The 19,798-nt window shown below is 38.2% G+C and overlaps 1 protein-coding gene across 2 annotated transcripts in view; it reads left to right on the top strand.

Moving 5' to 3' along the window:
* DAPK1 (death associated protein kinase 1) overlaps positions 1 to 19,158 on the top strand; it is a 90,988-nt gene extending 71,830 nt beyond the window's left edge. For both annotated transcript variants that reach the window (XM_027742696.2, XM_039382103.1), the window contains exons 19-26: positions 3,886 to 3,963; positions 5,995 to 6,217; positions 8,486 to 8,674; positions 10,444 to 10,641; positions 12,971 to 13,109; positions 14,366 to 14,486; positions 15,965 to 16,153; positions 16,764 to 19,158. In XM_027742696.2, the coding sequence (XP_027598497.2) occupies positions 3,886 to 3,963; positions 5,995 to 6,217; positions 8,486 to 8,674; positions 10,444 to 10,641; positions 12,971 to 13,109; positions 14,366 to 14,486; positions 15,965 to 16,153; positions 16,764 to 17,996 (2,370 nt within the window). In that variant the 3' untranslated portion in view covers positions 17,997 to 19,158. The remainder of the gene's footprint in view (positions 1 to 3,885; positions 3,964 to 5,994; positions 6,218 to 8,485; positions 8,675 to 10,443; positions 10,642 to 12,970; positions 13,110 to 14,365; positions 14,487 to 15,964; positions 16,154 to 16,763) is intronic.
* Positions 19,159 to 19,798: the final 640 nt, after the last annotated feature.

The raw sequence follows: 19,798 nt of genomic DNA, 5'->3' as shown, positions 1-19,798 counted from the left end.
TGGGAGGTGATGGGGGTCAGGAGGAGATTCCTTTACCTCTTCAATCAGAGACCTGTTTCCATTCCTCCCCACCTACTTGGTTTGCTCCATTTGCCTGATGGCAGGAGGAGCAGGGCTTCACCATCTCCTGCTGGACTTCTTTTGGGGTCAAAAGGGTATAGACTCCACCAGTCTATTTCTCTTTCACTCTCCCTAATACTTCTTAGCCTCTCCACTTCTTCCTTGAGCTCTACCACCAGGCACAGCAAACCATTCACCTGATCACATCATAGGCAGGCGTCTCTCACACTGTCCTGTGGTACTGACAGCAAGCTCAGACACTCTGTGCAGCCAGAGACCTGAACAGCTGCGTCCTTCCTGGGGGGTTCTGTCTGGGTTAGCACACTGCTCCTGATAGCAGCAGCAACTGCTTTCGCTCATTCGGAAACCACTGCTGGGTTGAGTTGACTTGCAGAAAAAACAAAACAAACAAAACCCAAGCCAAACAAAACCAACCAAACAAAAACGAACCACATCCACACACCTACCTCACAACCCACCAGAGAGAGCTGGGAGAGTGGCTGTGCCCTGCCTGCGCTAACTGCCATGCCACAACCTCAGTGCCATACCACACCCCTGTTTGCCCACTCCGGGTCCCTTGTGCTCCCTGGAGCAGTTTAAATCTCCTGCCAGTGACCTCAACTCCACCCCCTGGTCAGCTGATTAGGCCTCACACGGCATCTTCCGCTCCTGGCATATACAATCATGTCAAATGTTTGAAAATTACCCTAAAAAATTTATTGTGCTCACTTGCTAACTGGCACCATGTTCTTGGCTTCTCCTTATAGAAGTTTTAAAATTATCAGATTGCTTAAAAATTTTTCATGAAGATGTTTGCAAATGCCAGTTTAACTCCTATCCACCTCTTGCAGGCATAGCTGTCTGATTTGCAACATAGGGGGCTAGTCAACAATTGTGATGAAATATTACCACTAGGTGTAAAATATGCTTTCATGGACCCTGTAACCAACCCTTTCTAGATATCAGTTTTGCTTACATATTGCCATTGCAATGCATAGATACTCTATACTTTTCAGGAAACCTTGAACAGGAAAATAACTTGCTATTTTGCTTGTGGATGTAGTTTCTAAATCTTGTTGTGCTCTATAGTGGACATTCATCCTGCAGTAGATATGCAGAGAATTAAACAGCATCATCTTGTTCATAGTTTTGGACAAAAAAAGGAAACTTTGTTCTGTTAATTTCTTTTCCTTTCTTCCTGTCCTGTTTACTGTGTGGACTGGTGACTGTGTACTTCAAAAATCATGCTTGTCAGGCAATGCCTTTGCAAAGGCATTGCTCCATAAGGGAAGGTGAACTGGGAACAAGGAGTAAACAAGGCAAGTAGGGACGATGTCCTCTTCAGAAAGGGCCCCATCCCATAGAACCCAAGCAAGGCAAGCAGAGAGGGTCTAGTGATGACAACCAGCTTCAACAAAGAGTCTGGGTCACCAGACAAGTCCATAACAATGAGGCAAGTCTGTAGTTAAGTCAAGGTTAGGAACTGAGCTCAGTGACCATGATCAGCCAAAGCTTGAGTGTTCATCAGGCAAATCCATAGTGAAGAGGCAGGTTCAAAGTCAAATGCAGAAGTTAGGTGCCAGTCAGAGGGATACATGGCCATGCAGGCATGGCCTGAGCAGCTGTAGTGTTGCTCAGGTAAGAACTAGAGGCAAAAGGCTTAACCTACAAGCAGTATCTGAGCAAAAGGTTTTGTGAAAGCCCTGATGGGTGATCTTCTAAGATTTTCTTCCTTCACAACAGTCTGAACCAAGATTATTCTTGAGTTTGGATACTGTTACAAAGTGTAAGAGAGCTCTGGGTCATGGCCATGCCATCCTGCTGGTACGGGTAGGCTTGCTCTGTGCACACATCTACTTAGATGTTTAGCAATGGGAACCATTCCTTTTGCCATTGTTCAGGTTTTTGGAGCAGTCGCCTCCATCCCTTTACAACCCTGCTCATCGATCACACTCTGGCTGAGCCACTACCACTCACACTCTTTGCTGAATACTCACCAGATGGCTATTTCCATTGTGTTTGTGTCCAAATAGCTGTGCCTGAGCTAGCCAAACGGTGTACCAGAGTACAGCTGTTTAGCCAAAGTCAGGCTTGAAGCCAGAACACCCATGGACCAATGAGATAAAGCAAACAAGGGTGTGAAGTTACTCAAGCCATTCCAAACCAGTTGTGGTGCACCAATCAGGTGTGGGACGTGCTCTGATTCAAAGGGACAGTGCCTATGCAGGGATCTGGCACTGCATATGTGCTTCGTGCTGGAGTTTGCCAGGCCCTCTCCAACCTTATGTCACAACAGGAACATACTGCACTCTGGAAGAGTGCAATGCCAAGGCTGTACCAGTCTGGCTTTGGGGACTTCTCTTAAGAGGAAGCCAAAAATTTCGGGATTGGGATAAAATTCACACTTTAGTTGGTGTAGGCTGCATCCTTTTTCCATGCAGATTCTCAAGAAGGGGACCATGATTTCTCCTCTGTTTGAAGGTGTTTAATTCCCCAGCACATGCCCAAGACCAAAAACTTGGGAAACACCACATGTATTGAAGCAGTTCTGCTGATGGCAGGTGAGCTGCCCAGCCGCTAGACCACTCTTTCTCTCATACAACAGGCACTCAGGATTAACTGGCATTTGGAGGTGAGAGTCAGCACAGACAAAGAGATTCCTCCCCTTTGATACATCTTCTCTAAGGAAAACTAATTTAAAAAAATGTGTTGAGATGTTTCTTTACTAAAGTTGCAATAACATATCAACTATAGTAGGAATTTAAGGGTAAGGTACTGGTGCAAATTTAGTCAGTTCATGCCACCAACTACAATTTTGACTTTTTTTTTGCTAAAGCTCTGGTCCTGTTCGGACTGCACTATTTGAAGTGCCTAACAATTTTTATGGAAGTCTGAAAATAGCTTCTGCGGGTACTGAAGATGTTTATTTCATATGTAGAGATAATAGCTAAAGTAACCTCAGGAACTTCTTAATACAATGCAGGTTTTGCAAGAAAAATTAGTAAAATCAAAGATAGAAAACAAAAGAAAAGAAATCTTAATTTTCCGGTAATGCTACTTAATTATTGAGAGTTCTTATCTGAGAAAGTGAAATAAGCAAAGTGCTCCTAAATTACTTACCTCTAACCAAAATTTAAAACGATAGCATTAATGTTGCTGTAAGAGTCAAAGTAGTGAACAATTTTTCTTTCAATCTTTTTAATATTAGACTTCTGATCTGTGAAACATAGGTAATTAAGTGGCAAGACCAGAAAGATGAAGGCAACTTTGCTTCTCCTTTTAAATTTACTGATGCAATTTAAACTGCAGCTCTTAGAAAGTTTCTGAAATCCTCCAGTGACAGATGTACCACTGTCGGTTTTTATCCATTGGTTAACAAACATTCACCTGCTATTTGTGTGAGTGAATATTCTGATGTGTCCCCTCTTTGTAAACTTCTAGATCTGTTCAGTGGGTAATATCTAGAAATCGCTATCATCCTATAACGGATGTGAAGAAGAGTTCAGAGGGAGGGGTATTGATTTTGCTCTCAGGCTCTGAATTCAAAGTATGTTGTTACAGTGGCATCCAGATGCCAATCTGTAAAAGAAATGTTATTGTTCTGCATTGCACACAGGTTTTTTTGATAAATTAAAAAAACGCAAGGGGTTCTGGTGGAGCTTAATCATTACTGGTTGTTGATTGAGGCTTTTTTTCTTCTCTCTATTTCATCTGCATCTGACAGCAGTTCTGTTACTGTGTTGAGCAGCTACAGGATGTTGTACACAATTTTTTTATTGTGAGCAAAAGGAAGGAACTGCTACTAATAATTTGTGTTTTTAACAGGATGGGAAAACAGCAGAAGATCTCGCCAGAGCAGAGCAACATGAACATGTAGCCAATCTGCTTGCAAGACTTAAAAAGGTTGGGAATGCATGAATTTTAACTGAGATTTTCATGTTTTTAAGATACTAATGAACCATTCTAAAAAGCTGTTGCAAAAGTCCTTACTGGAATTGTGTCTTTTTTTTTAATCTTTTTCATATTTTTAATAGTTGGAGTGTGTGTATTAAAGAAGGTGGCTAAGCAAGTCTGCACCACTGATCTATATCTATTTGTCTCTGACAACGCCTAGTAAAGCATCTAAGGTGTTCAGTAGAAAATAAACTATTAAGAATTAACACATCCCACAACATGACTTATTTCCCCACCATCACCATTTCACTTAGATTAAGCTTATGCAGTATAAGGGTTTGTGCCCTTTATGAAAACTCTAATACCATATGGAATAGTTGCATAAGTTCCCAATGTCATGTTTTAATTCAGCAGTTTCAGTATATCCAAATCTCCCGACAACTAGAACAGAAAGCTGACCTGGGCTTGTTGTCAGGCAGTATATCTGCCACATCTGACACGCATTGATTATTTGGATAGGTGGCATCATTCATGCTGGAAAGGCTCAGAGACTACTTGCCTGGAGATTACAGGCAAGATCCAGACCAATTAAAATAATTGTGTTATAATTATGCTGATGGGTCTGTGGAAAACTGAAATAAATGACCATTTCAGAGTAGTAATAAAAGATGGTATGCACCAGGCATTGCCAAGGTGGAAGTAGAATCTCTTATGCCTGCCAGCAAATCTATACTTGGTAGGATTGTAAAATAGATATCCGTTAAGATGTGAGAAAGTGCAAAGTTCAGGCTTCCTTTGCAATGATAACTTCTGTAAATATTTGTTGTAACAGACTCCATTTTGTATAGTTGTATCCTCACACCAAATCCTTACCTGTGTCTGCATGCAGGGGGGTAAATTTGTGGTTTAGTCACGGTGTAAATACAGAAATACTACAAACTGGCCTAGAACAAAGGGAGAAGATCAGAAAATCTCTTTTGAAAGAGACATTAGTAACTGTAATTCTCTTCTTGATAAGATTATATTATATTATATTATAGCGGAGTATATTATTGAAGGCCTATCTATATATATGTGGGAAAAATGTATGGTAACCATATACTTCATTAGACTGTACTTTGCAACAGAGAATCTGATCTATTGAAATCAATGGATTAGATCAAACCACCAAAAATATTATAGTACTACACAGAATGGTCAATATACAATGTACAGAATATACCTGACACTTATTTCATTTTCAGTGCTTGTGAAGAGTTTTGTCTCTACTAGCACACACATCAGGAACCTACTGTCATAATGGCTCTTGTGGAGGATTCAGTATTATCTGTGAGGGCGCAGTATTTGCATTTAGTTTGCATTAACAAACTAATTTTATGCACTACTGTTTCTGTCAAATTTCTCAGCTCAGTTGCAGCATGCTTATAATTTAGGGGGGCTGTAGGCTCTCATTTAATGATTCATCCTACCTGTTAAATTCAGTACAAATGCAGAGCAACAGAGCTTCTCTTTCAGCTCCCAATGGGGGAGTGAAGAAAGGACAGATGAAGCTAGTTCCTTTGCTCTTCCACATTTCTTCTTTCTCCATGTTTCCTTAAAATTCTCCCAAATATGAGAAGAATAGAAAAAGGTAAAGAAGAGGAGAAACGCACATCAAGTTTTCAGATTACTCAGGTGATAGAAGTCCCAGCAAAATTCTTCAGTGCTGCATGTATATTATATAAGATTATGGATATTGGTTATGCTGAGACTGATGGTAAGGAGACTGGGTACTGAAAGATGCTAGTTTTTCCTCCTTTGACCTCTCCATGTGATTTTCATGAAACATGTGTGATTTTCATGAAACCTCAAGGTGGTTCTTGAGAGAGACCATTGAGCTGTGTCTTGTCTACCTCTCATTGCCCTTCTACCAGTAACTGATTGCTTGAATGATGAACCAGATGAACATCAGTCTGGCAAGAAAGTACCTGTGTTTTGAGTTTGATGGAGGCAGAAGTTTCCCGCCACATGTTCTGATTTCTTCTTTATGTTAAATTTTAGGATACACACCGGGGGCTTTTTATCCAGCAGTTGAGGCACACACAGAATCCACAGCCTCGAATCAAACTGAAGTTGTTTGGACACTCTGGTGCTGGGAAAACCACTCTTGTGGAGTCTCTCAAGTGCGGCCTGATACGAAGCTTTTTCCGAAGACGTAGGCCAAGGCTTTCCTCCACAAGCTCAAGCAGATTCCCCCCATCTCCTTTGTCTTCCAAACCTTCAGGTATGGTTTTGATGAGAAAACATTTGCATGAGAAAACATTTTCCTCTTAGTCTCTTGTAGCTCCTAAGGAAGAACTGTTGGCTGCACTGCAAAAGACAGGACAGCGTAAGTATTTAAGAAACCAGAACAAAGCAGAGGGGGGACTGACTTCTCTGTGCATAGGCTTGTACCTAAAATAAGAGGGAGAGGACCAGCAAGTGTGTTGGATACATGAGCAGTTAAGGTTTTATTTGCTTACATGCTGCGTAAGTGAACTTGGAGAGTGGAGGACAGGACTTGTAAACATGGTGTTTATTTTTCACCAAAAGTCCTAGGCTGTAACTGCCTGTGTCATAACCAGATTCCTTTTTGCTGGAGGAGCTTCAATAAATGGTGTGCAAAATTGAAACAATTGTTACGTCTTTGTGATTTTTAAGTAATAATAGGATTCAGAACTTCCTCTGATGCTTTGGAGTGCTTTTCCATAAGGTACAGGATTGAATTAGCCTGGTTAGAGGTGTCTAAAGTTATCTCCAAACAAGGTGAAGATGAACCTTTTTGTAAACTGAAATAAATGGAAATATTAGGGAAATATATTACCTGTGTAGCACCAGTTGGCCTGTGGTAAGTGGAGAGACCTACAAGATGAGGAGGAACTAGTTAGGTTTGTACTTAAGCATGTACCCAGCTTTGGAAAAACCCACAGAAGGACAGTGGAAAGAGCAGTGAACTATTTGTCCAGGTCCCTTTTCTAATCTGAGAGGCTGCGCAATGTATACAAGCTAAGTGTGTCGAGGAGCTCAAATTTAAACTGATATTTAGTAGTCTTATTATATAAGTGTTAGTTTAGTTGCTTTTTAAAAAAAAAAAAACCAACTTCTGGATAATACTTGTAAGTTTGGGTTTCATTCATCATTTTTAAGTCATGTTAGAACAGTAGTAGCAGTAGATTTCATCTCTACTTTCTCTCTAGTCACCTAAGGAAGCTATAAGGCATTCACAGAGTGACTTAACAAGACAAGATCCTTGGCACAGAGATTGTTATTGCATTTGTTGTTTACTTAATACGAGGGGCTCACATCTGTGACACCAGAATAAAGAACTTGCAGGAAGGTTTTGACTGAAGATTGTTTTTTTTTTTTAATGTTGATTGGTAACAGAACAAAAGGAGAGGTGTTGTGTGCTCACACCATCATAAAATCAGAAAGACTGCCAGTCACATTGGCAAATCAAGGTAGAAGTAATGGTCAGTTTTAAGCATGGACTTGAAAATAGCTTACCTGGATATAAAGCCAGAAAGCTGTGCAGTTCTATACAAACAAAGCTACTATGGTGTTATTTTAACATTTGGAAGTTTCTTTTTTGCTTTTTACAGTAGATGTTCTTTTTGGATGTAAATAATTACATAACATGTAAATGATGTTATGTGTTGAATGACATAATCAGATAAATATTTAAATCAGCACAACTTGATCTATACTTGATCACATTATTTATTTGTTTATGTGTTTTTTAAATTCTGTAAAAATAAGTGTATTTACCCTGTATTTATTTACGAGAGCCCAAATATTTTAAATGTTACAGTAGGAGATCAAACATGAAAGTGTAGTTTTACTGCTAACAGGTAATTTCTTTCTATAGTAAAACCCAAATATTAGAATTTGCCATCTAGTGGAGGAAAGAAATCTTTGCCTTATCCACTAGATGGTGCAGGTCAGTTAAAAAGCCCTTTCACTTCTCATTTACATTCTGGGAATCTGAACTAAGCATGAACTAAAAATATTGGGTATTAGTAGAACAGTTTTGGTTAGGGGCCTGCTTTTCTTCCCCACGTCCCCAGAAACAGTTGTTACACAGTGATATTTTTTATCATTACTTACAGGAATCAGTGATATGAATACATAACATTTCCATGTCAATAATAATAGACCATGCTATGAAATTGCAGCCCTTAGCTAAAAAAAAAACCCACCAGTATATTTTTGCAATATAGAACTTTAACTATTGAAACCATTTGTACACATATAATTCAGGTTTTTCTATCCTTCCCACTCCATGGTATATCTGCTAATGGACGTAAGTGCTGTATGGGATCATTCTAGTATTTTCCTTTTAATCATTCAGAATAAGGATGTGGTTGCGTATGCTCACAGCTTCACAATCATCTCCTTTCTTTGAAGAGCACCTTGGGGTTTTAAATCTGCTTTTATGTCTTGCATACTTGTTTTGAAGTGATCTGGTAGTGATTTTCACATGGTTTGTAATCTCATTTTCTTTTCCCTGACCCAGTTTCAGTAAGTATTACGAATCTGTATCCTGGTTGTGAAAATGTCAGCGTGAGAAGCCGCAGTATGATGTTTGAGCCAGGCCTGACCAAAGGAGTATTAGGAACTTTCGTTTCACCTGCTCATCATTCTCACTTCTCTGCTGATGACCAGTCCACCAAGGCCATTGACATTCAAAATGCGTGCTTGCATGGTAAGCAGAGTCCTAGGCTGGGGTGCCTTAATGCTGCAGAATAGTTTATGCCATTTTGCTTGTTTTTAAAAATAAAAGTGGAAAAAAATCTGACCCGGTATAGTAGTGTTTGACAATGCAACACTGTAAGGACTTGATTTGTTTAGGGAGAAAGTAAATCTGCCTGATATTCTGTAGCTCTAGTATACATAGTAATCACTCGTGTCATAATCTTCATAGTATCACATAGGAACATTTTTGACATGAGTAAATGGGGGAGAAGAAAGGAGGGATTTGGTATAACAGGAGCAGGTTGGCAAAGTGACTGCTAGTGTGAAGGCTCTTTCACCTCTATGTCCTTTGGGAATTTTATCAGATTTAATCTGGTCCCGTAAAGCCAAGTGTCCTCACCATTTAAGTGGTTCCCAGCTATACAAAGGACCTACTGTTCCCCCTCCCTTGACAGGGCTAGAGCATGTTTGGTGAGCCCTGAAGCTCATCAGTCATGGTGAGTGGAGCTTCTGATTTCATTTGTTTTTTTCCAAGGAAGCTAACTGCTTTGCAGTTGAAACCAGTTAGCAGGTTTCAACTAAAGAGAGATCAGTCAAAGAAGTTGTCATAAGTACTTATACGGCTTTTGACTCTGATCACACAAATGGTGCTTATCCTCCACTAGCCATACCAACTGTTATTTATTACCATATCTCTCCCAGTAGGATCTCTTCATTATAAGGAAAATGCGTGTCATACAATTTTGAGGCTGAGTTAGTATTAATCAAGATTTTTATTTTGGAGAGAGAAACCTATTTATGAATGCAATATGTGCACAGTAACAAATGCAGTGACAAAAAACATTTATTCTAGATGCTGAAGAGTTTGCCATGTAGCTAAAGCTTGTTCTTTGTCCAGGCTAATTTCTTTTTTTGAAACCATGTCAAATTCTGCAGGGGAACAGAATTGTGACAGACTGTCAGAAGGGTTTTCTTATATCTTTCTCTGTGCTATCTTGATGTAGAATGAAAGAGTACACATGGGTGAACTCTGAATATCTGTACTCATAACAGTACATTGGTGGCTTCTTTCCCTCTAGAAGTTTGAGGCACATCTTAATGAGCATTTATTTAACTAGAAGTAGTACAGGTGCATCAGACTTCACCATGATGTGAAGTGTATCTGGGAAGTGCCATACAGTGGAACACACTAATACTTTTATCACCTGAAGCTAAAGGAAATGGCAAAAAGAAGCATGGGACTTTTAGGATTCTTAGCATGGTGATTCTTCAGTCCTGGTTTACCAATGCACTGAGAATAGTACAATTCTGTAAAGCAAAGTGGCTTCTTTGAGAATGTGCTCAACTGTTTTTAACATCAGCAATGTCATGTTAAGAAGAAAAATTAATAAAAATATAAAGCTTTTTAGGGGTGAGCAGGAAAAGAATGGGAACTGTTATTCTTGATTTTCAAGGCAATTACATCTGTTGCTGTTGTGCAAGGCAAAACCCAATTTAATGCATAAGACTGCGTGCATATAACACAGGTGCTTCCATGTGGCATCCAGCTGAACGTCCTAGAGAGGAATGTGAGAGAGGAACAGATTATGAGGACCCAGCTTCTAAGCCTCTGAAACTCTACTCCCTTTGTTCATGATTGCTTTTGCAGTCTTGTTTTCTCACATGCATATGGTTTTATCTTTGTGAAAGTTTAAATCAGATTAACTCTTGTTTGTCTTTTGCTGGCTAGATGTTTCTTGTTGATGAAGTGTGATCTCTTAATTGGTGTCTGTTTTTCAGGAGTTGGTGATTTCAGCATCTGGGAATTCTCTGGGAATCCTGTGTACTTCTGCTGTTATGATTATTTTGCTGCAAATGATCACACTGCAATTCACGTAGTGCTTTTTAGTCTCGAGGAGCCTTATGAAATCCAATTAAACCAAGTGACCTTTTGGCTCAGTTTCCTGAAATCATTGGTCCCAGTTGAGGAGCCAATAGGTATGTTCTTCTGCCTGCTAATGAAGTATTAAATGACTGTAGAATAAAGCTTCTTGTATTCCTCTGCAACTTTGTATATCATCCATGTTGCGTTGCTGTTATGTGTCTTCATCCCCATGTATTGAAACAAACTTTACACAAGGTTTCTTACAAAAAGCTAATTTTATCTGTGGAAGAAGCTGGAGGAGTTGTACACCCCACTTAGTCCAATTATAAAGGGTCATGAGGTTCAGTGCAACCTCTTGTGGCACTGGAATTTAGACCTGTACATAGCAGACCAAGTTTTATATCAGATAAGCTGTATGGAAGAGTGTTTCAGAGGGTTGGAACCATTTAAAGCAACACATTACTTAAATTCTGCTTTTATCTAGTCCCAGTTAACAGTGTTTTCAGCATAAACTTGTGACTCTTGTCAGTGAGAACAGGACAGAACAGTATTGTAAAATAGCATTACCCTTCAGTATGTGCAACTTTAATGTGTTTAACTAGAACTGTATTTGGACTTCAAATATGATAACTTCTTGGTGCATCAGGGTGTACAGAAATAAATATTTCTTGTAAATTTCAACTTCGCCTATTCTCCAATTTTGCACAGGGTTTAAGTAATTTTACTTGGTTTATATTCAAGCTTTCTAACACAGTGAACATCACTTGGCAGGCAAACCAATTAACTTTTTTTCTTAAAATATTTGTTAGTCTAGGTGTATATATACTATGTAACCGTTTGTAGCTGAATATTGGTCGGCAGACTTTGACAGTTTCATGGATTAACCAAGCTCTGACATGCGTCTTGGGTCTGTGATCTGAAAGATTATTCCAGACAGTGGACCTAACTTAGCACTCATGGACATTTGTAACACTGCTCGGGATTCACCAGACAAGTGTATAAAATACTTACATAGTGCAAAGAGTATTTCCTCTCTTTCTGTGTTCTGCTTGAAGCTGTATGCACTATCTCAGCCAGATAATGATAATGAGCCAAGTTCAACCTTCAGTTTTCAGTTCAGGCACTGTAATCTTTTATTTTCTCTTTACGATCAAATCTAAGTTTCACAATATGAGCATTTGGATCTAACCAGCAATCAATTGACCCTGGAAGTAAAAGCTCAGAAATTTGCAGAAAAGTGTCAAAGCTGCAAGTACAGTTAATTTGCAGTTGCTGAAAGTTTTTCATGGCTCATCAGTCTAGCAAGGAAACTTAGTTCTTCAGAGTCAGAATTTCAGTTAATTTTTTCTTCTTGCTGATCTGATTATCAGGATTATTTAGATACTTTGCTTAAATCTGTCTTCATACTGATCAGCTCAATTTGGGCACCCATGCAGCTTTATATTGTTACAGATCTCTCGAGTAATATCTATTAACTGATGTTAGCAGAAAAGTTAAAACCTTTGGAATTATTTTCTAGTTATTTTGTCTAAGTCCTTTAACTGCCAAAAAAAAAAAAAAAAAAAAAAAAAAAAAAAAAAGAAAAAAAAAGATAATTACAAAATACTCACCTGGAAGTGCTATGCAGAGATTTGGGGAAATGTGGCTTTCTAAGAAAGAATCAAGATTTTGTAGCTCTTAATTGATGAGAACTGAGCAGTGATGTAACCATATTTATCCCATATGAAGTTTATTTCAGGCTAAAACAGCAGGATTGGGTGTATTGTCTCTTTTGAAAAAAGTCTAATGATGTCTTCTCTTTTTTGGAAAATCAGTTTGAGAAAAGATTGAAAACTCTGTGTTCCGTACTGTCACCTCATTCATGCCATTTGTATCTTTCTTTCTTTTTCATTCTTTTTCATGGTTTCTGCCAGACTTTCCTACTTAACTCTCACATATGTGAGAGGTCATTGTTTGTGTAAGTACTGCAAAGTAGCATTCATATTAACATATGAATGTTGTAGACATTTTGTGTTCTACTTACAATCCTCTGCTCTACAACTCTAGTATTAAGGACCATCCAAAGATTATGCAAAACCCTTTCAAAAAGCTGTTATTTCTGAATATTTTTTTCCTCACACTATCATAGTTTGTAGTTAATAGATGTATCATTAGTGCTATTGATTGCTGGTTTTGTGGAAAAAAAAAACAACTAATGTAATATAACTGTATCTGATGTTATTCAAATAGTCTAGCTATTAATATATAGACAGTCCTATAAGCAGATAATAGCCAAAGCACCAGCAGTTACACTATTAATGGCTATGCTAAGAGTTGGTAAATCCACCATAAAAGTGCTTGATATGAAGAATGTAAAATGTATTTCTGCTTTTCTGGCTCAGTAAGACAGCCATCTCTATAGGCATGTCTCACAGTGAGGGAGTCCTCTTATTTCTCTTCTAGCATTTGGTGGAAAGCTGAAAAGACCCCTGCATGTTGTTTTGGTTGCCACACATGCTGACATAGTGAATCTTCCTCGGCCTACTGGGGGAGAGTTCTACTATGACAAAGACATGTCATTGTTGAAAGAAATCAAAAACAGGTAAGTGGGGAGTGCATTTATATGTAGTGTTTAAACGTGTTAATTGGAAAGAAAAAATACCAAAATGCATATGTAAAAGGTTTTTATGTGGCTTAAGCGTTATGATATTATGATATTTTGAATACGTTCAGGAAGCCTGTATTGTGCTAAAATTGAAATATTTACCGCTTAAATGAGCCAAGTGTTGTCAAAATGAATTGTGGCTTAGAAAGTCTCACCCTGTAAACACTAGGGTACATCCAAAGGCCCATTTCAGCTTTCTTTCTAATGTGCTGGTGTTCAGGTTTTGCACAGTCTCAGGAAAGTGAGCAGTTCTCACCTAAAAATTCTGGATGCAAAAGAGGCAACTTTACGAGAGAACCACGCTTTGCTCTGAAGTGATTTAGGGATAGGTATGAAAAAAGCCTAAATGAGACCTGGAGGTACTCCCTACACAGTTTGCAAAAAGCTGGACACTATAGAGTCACACAGGTGACAAGGTCATCCAAGAGGTACCTAGAAGTTAGGGAAACTTCCAGCATTCTTCAGCAAATATCTGGAGCACGTACTAATGGGAATTTTTCATGAACATGCTGTTGTTTAAAGTAACGATAACTTGTGTTCACAGTGAGCACACAAGTGGGTAGCACGTGCTATGAGAAACCATTCATACCTGTGAGCACAGACACTTGTCTGGACTGTACAAAAAACAGATGTAGGAATTCCAGCACAATACTGGTAGGGCAGTATCTTGATCTATTGAAATAAACTGATAGAAAATACCTGTGTGTAGTCTTTGGTGTTGGAATTCTTTTAAATGCAAATCTCTTCAGAACTCAGAAAACAGATTTGTGTGGTTGAAAAGTCAAAAGCAAGTGAGAAAGAGAGCTGGTGTCAAGAGCAATGACAACTGGACTATTTAAAGTAAGAAGAAAGAAAGCAACAAACACTAAGACCTTAAAAATAATTAATTCCTGTAATCCCTTCTCTAGTAAAACATTTTGGTTTGTATTTCCAAGTCATGTGATGCAGTTACAATTTTCTTCCACATCTTCAGCCATCATCCTGAGAGAAAACAATTTTCTCTCAATATCTGCTTATTTTCAAGACAATTGGAAGCAGCTATGCTGTCTGTTATTATAAAATATCTTAGCACAATCATAACTTTATCATTCCTTGAAGAAAAATATCTCTTGTGAAATTTAAGACTGAAGTACAACTGTATTAAGAAATAATCTGGATTTGAGACTAAATAAACAATAATTTTTGTCTTTTAGATTTGGAAATGATTTGCAAATTTCAGAAAAGTTATTTGTCTTGGATGCTGGAGCATCAGGATCTAAAGATATGAAGCTTCTCCGAAATCACTTGCAAGAAATAAGAAGCCAGATAATTTCTGTAAGTAATGTCCTATGTCCTGTGTTGGATCAGCCAAAATGTGAACATCATGTTTAATAATTTACTGTAAATTTCGAACTTACATTGTGAAGCATCTAGAAATAAGTGCTGTTCCAATATTTTTAGCAGCATGCTTTACAGGTCAGGTGATAAACAAACTCCTGACATCAAAGATTCAGACTTTATTTTGAAAATTGTAGCTGTTTTCAGCAGGTCACCAAAATGCTCTCTACTGAAAGAAAACAATTTGAGATTTTCAGTTCTAAGTCATAGTTTTGTATTTTGATTGGCAGTGATTGGATTCCAGCATTGGCCCTTTTTTGTTCCTTTTTTTTTTAATCAACATTGTATTACAGAGAAACAGAGAAATATATTATAGATATATTTCAGGCAAATACATTTTTCTTAAATTAAACATCAGAGTAGGACAGTTTCCTCAACTGTTATAAAGATAATGAATATGTATTAACTTTTAACTGCCTTTTTTAACTGAAAAATTTTGCAGTTGTATATGTATGTGTAGGTATATGTATATGAGACCAAAAGTAAAGTAACCATGGTTTGCTGTTAGCATCATGAATCCACAGAGACTTCCATACTAAGGGTAACCAAGTCAAATTTTTATGTAGCCTGTGCTAAATGGATTTTTATACTTCATACCAAGGGCCTTCTTAGTTGTGTTACACACTAACAAGATTTTCTACAGCTACTTCTGATAGGTATTTTTTAAAGTTAATTAAAAATGAATGTATTACTGAGTTCATTCTGTGGGTTGAGGAAAATATTTAGTTTTATGCAAAATTCAGCCTACTTTACATTCCCAATGGTCTCTTGATTTAATAGGCTTTCCTTCTCTGAAAAAACTTTATTGTAGCTGTGATCACTGGCTTGAAATCTAAAAAGGGTTTTGCTGCATAAGAAGTGCATGCTGTGGCTTGAGAATGTAGGAAGAAGGTATCAGTGAAGTCTAAGACAGTCAATACACGAAAGTACCATTTTTGCTCCTTGTCTGGTACCGTGCTTTCTCACCTTTTGATGTAAATTGGTCCTGCAGAGGTATTTATGGCTACAAATTTTAAATAAATTTTGATAATTTCAGTAATAAGAGCAACTTAAAAATGCATGAAGGCAACTCATGGTGATATTAGGAAAGTTTGCTTATTTCAGCCTTTCCCAAATCTTTGTTCACGAAGCCTGGCCATGATGATGATGATGATTGCTTATTTCAGTGAAAAAGTGGTTTCTGGAATTAATTTTTTTAAGAAGAGATAAATTGATCTTGTGGAAAGTGAATGCCAGATGATAAAGGTCCAGCGCAAGGGGAACTCTTTAGGTCTAAATATACATTATGAGTGCATTAGACTACCATTAAAAAAACAAAACCAAAAACAACAGCATCATCAACAACAACAAAACCATCAGCACCAAACCAATAGTACCATTATTCTCAAATGGATGTTTTCTGTGCTTCATTTAAGACTTGCCCACCTATGACTCATCTCTGTGAAAAAATAATCTCCACACTGCCTTCATGGAGAAAAATTAATGGACCCAACCAGCTGATGTCCTTGCAGCAGTTTGTGTATGATGTACAGGAACATCTTAATCCCCTAGCAAGTGAAAACGACTTACGGCATATTGCACAGCAGTTGCACAGTATAGGAGAGGTAAGTGTTTTTATCTAAATTGAGTCTCTTCATTAGCAAGGTACTCTTCTGGTAGAATATTGCTTTATGAGTTTAAGCAAATGTCTGAAGTTGGGGCTTTTTCTCTCCCTCTGAAGACATCATAAGAAGTAGAGACTGGTTATTAATGCTTTTTGTTATTATTATTGTCTTCTGGCTTCTATTTCATTCAACATAATCTCTTTGAGACAGGAAGAATTACAGTTTATAGCTACAGCTGTAAGAATATAAGGATCCATATGCCATCACCTTCAATGAAGTGTTCACCGCATATGAGAAATTTATATGTGTCCATTAGAAATTGAATCGTAGAATAACACCTTTGCATAAACAGCTTGCAGAGCATGACTAGGCTTTCCAGCTGTTGGGCTCTAATCATTCCATTACTAGTGGAAATCAAGAACCAAATCTGTTTTTTTTTTCTGAGCACTTGCCAGATATTAAAATGCACTGTTTGTTTTTCTCCCGTGAGCAGTGTTAATCAAATTATTTGGTTATGTTAGGAATGTTAGGAAGGAGAGAATGTGGGCTATTACCTTGTAATACAGTATGTAATACAGATGTAAACAGTAACTTTCATATTTATAAACAGATAAACATTATGCAGAGTGAAACTGTCCAAGATGTTGTGCTTCTGGATCCTCGCTGGCTCTGTTCAAATGTCCTTGGAAAAATCTTGTCAGTGGAGAACCCAAAAGCCCTCCATCACTATAGAGGCCGATACACTATAGAGGACATCCAGCGTCTGGTGACAGATAGTGATGTGGAAGAACTGATACAGATTTTGGATGCCATGGATATTTGTGCAAGGGACCTTAGTAGTGGAGCAATGGTGGATATTCCTGCTCTCATAAAGACTGACAATCTCCATAGGTCTTGGACAGATGAGGAGGATGAAGTGCTAATTTATGGTGGTGTTAGAATCGTTCCTGTGGAACATCTTACCCCATTTCCTTGTGGAATTTTTCATAAAGTTCAGGTGAATCTATGCAGGTGGATTCATCAGCAGACCACAGAGGGAGATGCTGATATACGTTTGTGGGTAAACGGATCAAAGATTATGAATCGCGGAACTGAGCTTTTAGTGCTGCTAGTCAATCATGGTCAGGGTATAGAGGTCCAAGTTAGAGGACTGGAAACAGAGAAGATCAAGTGTTGTTTACTTCTGGATTCTGTGTGCAGCACCATTGATAACTTAATAGCAACAACCTTACCAGGTCTTCTGACTGTGAAATACTACCTTAGTCCTCAGCAGCTGAGGGAACATCATGAGCCAGTAATGGTCTACCAGCCTAGAGACTTCTTCCGTGCACAGAGTCAAAAGGAGACATCACTAACTAACACTATGGGAGGATATAAAGAGAGCTTTAGCAGTATACTGTGTTTTGGGTGTCTTGATGTCTACTCCCAGGGAAGTCTAGGAATGGATATTCATGTTTCCGATCTGAATCTACTTACCAGGAGAAAATTAAGTCGACTTTTGGATCCACCTGATCCTATGGGCAAAGATTGGTGCCTTCTGGCCATGAACCTAGGCCTCCCTGATCTTGTTGCAAAGTACAATACAAATAATGGAACACAAAATTACTTTCTTTCAAGTCCAGTTCATGCCCTTCTGCAGGAATGGAGTAATGCACCTGAGAGTACTGTAGGTATCCTGATGTCTAAGCTGAGGGAATTAGGTCGCAGAGATGCAGCAGATTTTTTACTGAAGGCATCTTCTGTATTCAAAATTAATTTAGATGCTAATGGTCAAGAGGCTTATGCTTCCAGTTGCAACAGTGGCACATCTTATAACTCAATTAGCTCTGTAGTGTCACGGTAAGAGGAAGTGTTTTGCATGGACGTCCTTTTAAACTGCTGAAAGGATAAAAGATACAGTATAAGAGTTACAGTGCATACTAATTTATGAGATTTTACGTCAAAGGATCCTTCTCTAGTGCCACCTTTTATGTGCATAACCTTTCTGCTCCTAACTGTGAATTGTTGCTCTTTATTAAAAAGACTGTTGTACTTCTGGTGGTTTAAAGCTATTCCTGATACAGAATGTGCTGCTTAATACTGCCATTTCAACTGGAAAGTCTTAACTTTTGGATTATATACTGCAACTGTTTTATATAATTCTCCCCATAAAAGGTAGGGGGAGAATAATAGCACATATTACCTTAAATGTGTATTTCTTACACCCTTTTTTTTCTTTTCACTGTGTCCCCCGCTTGAAATTTTTTAATATTTTTAAGGAGCAAAATCCACCATTTGTGATCAATCTGACCAAATCTAAGCGCATTGTTTTTAGCTGAAAAAGCGAGTGCCTTTTGCAGAAGGGAGGGTGCAGTTGATTTGAATGACCCTGCTGGAATTACAAGAACATGCTACCTCTGTTTCACTTAAATTGTCTGCATGCTTATCATTGCAAGTGGTGCTTGCCTGTTAATTTTTCCTGCACTTCTAAGACATTGGTGATGACTCACATAGAGCATTCCTGTGCCAGTACTATGGGTATAGACATGTGATACCTAATCAAATTCAATTACAGTCAGATCATAATGTGAAAATCTCTTAAACTTGCCAATTATCATGCTTCATTATTTCCATGCACCTCAGGTAAAAGTTCGTATCATTACAGAGTTCAAAAAACACAAGTGTTGGATACTGCAGAATAATATTGTCTAGCTGTCAGTTGTAATTTGTGTATAACAAAGGTTTTCTACTATTAGATCCTGCGTTACTTACTTCCTGTACTTGAAAACTTTGATGGGGATAAAAAAAAAAGGAAGCAAGGTTTCTTGCAGTGATAACTTTAAAATTGATATGAGGGAATATGACCCATTCTCTGTTCTAAAAAGCATGTAATTTTCATGGTGCGATATGTGTTTGTTTATATATATTGTATGTACATACATTAAGACTATTTTTTCCTTAATCTTACAATGTAGTAAAATTTTAAAGGACTTTTCTACAAATAAACTGTTGCTTGTTGCATCTTAGTTGATCGTATTCTGTTGCTGAAGAGTACTGAACCTTCTTTTTTCCTTAGAGTCACGATTGTGAAGAGGCATTGCCTGCCTTCTGAAGCTCTGGGAACCTCCTGTTTCACTTCAGAGGGATATCTTAGTACACTGCAGCAATATTTATTTATTTGTTAGCTGCAGAGGTGGTCCCCATGCAGCATAGGGATTTGCATTCATTTTGACAAATGGCAAGGCAAAGCAGATTGGTACATAGCCTTTTTCTTTGTGTTTTTTTACAAAGGAAACTAAAACAGCAGATGCGACATTGTCATCAGGAATCCTCCAGATTATGCTGTGCTGCAGAGGGAAAGAACACTGCATTAGAGCCTGTGCTGCAGTAATGGTCTTTTACGTTAAAGATCCCCTCATCACACAAGGAACTGTGCTGGTGCTGCTTATTTAAACTCCCAGCATCGCTCCCTGATAGCTGCACAGTCTCAATATGACACTTTATGCAGGCAGCTTTGCACAATACCTCTACCCTGTGTATGATGGAAAGAAATTAAGTGGGCCCTTCTTAAAATGCTAGTTGCTGTTTCCCAGTGCCTTTCTTTGCGTATTGTACCCTTGCTTTATTAAATACTTCTCTGGGTATCACTAGGCTCCTTAGTTAAAC

Source organism: Pipra filicauda, unplaced genomic scaffold (assembly GCF_003945595.2).
Source record: "Pipra filicauda isolate LSUMZ 115617 unplaced genomic scaffold, ASM394559v2 scaffold256_size1097316_pilon, whole genome shotgun sequence".
NCBI classification, from domain to species: domain Eukaryota; kingdom Metazoa; phylum Chordata; class Aves; order Passeriformes; family Pipridae; genus Pipra; species Pipra filicauda.
This window is presented reverse-complemented; position numbering and strand designations above follow the sequence as displayed.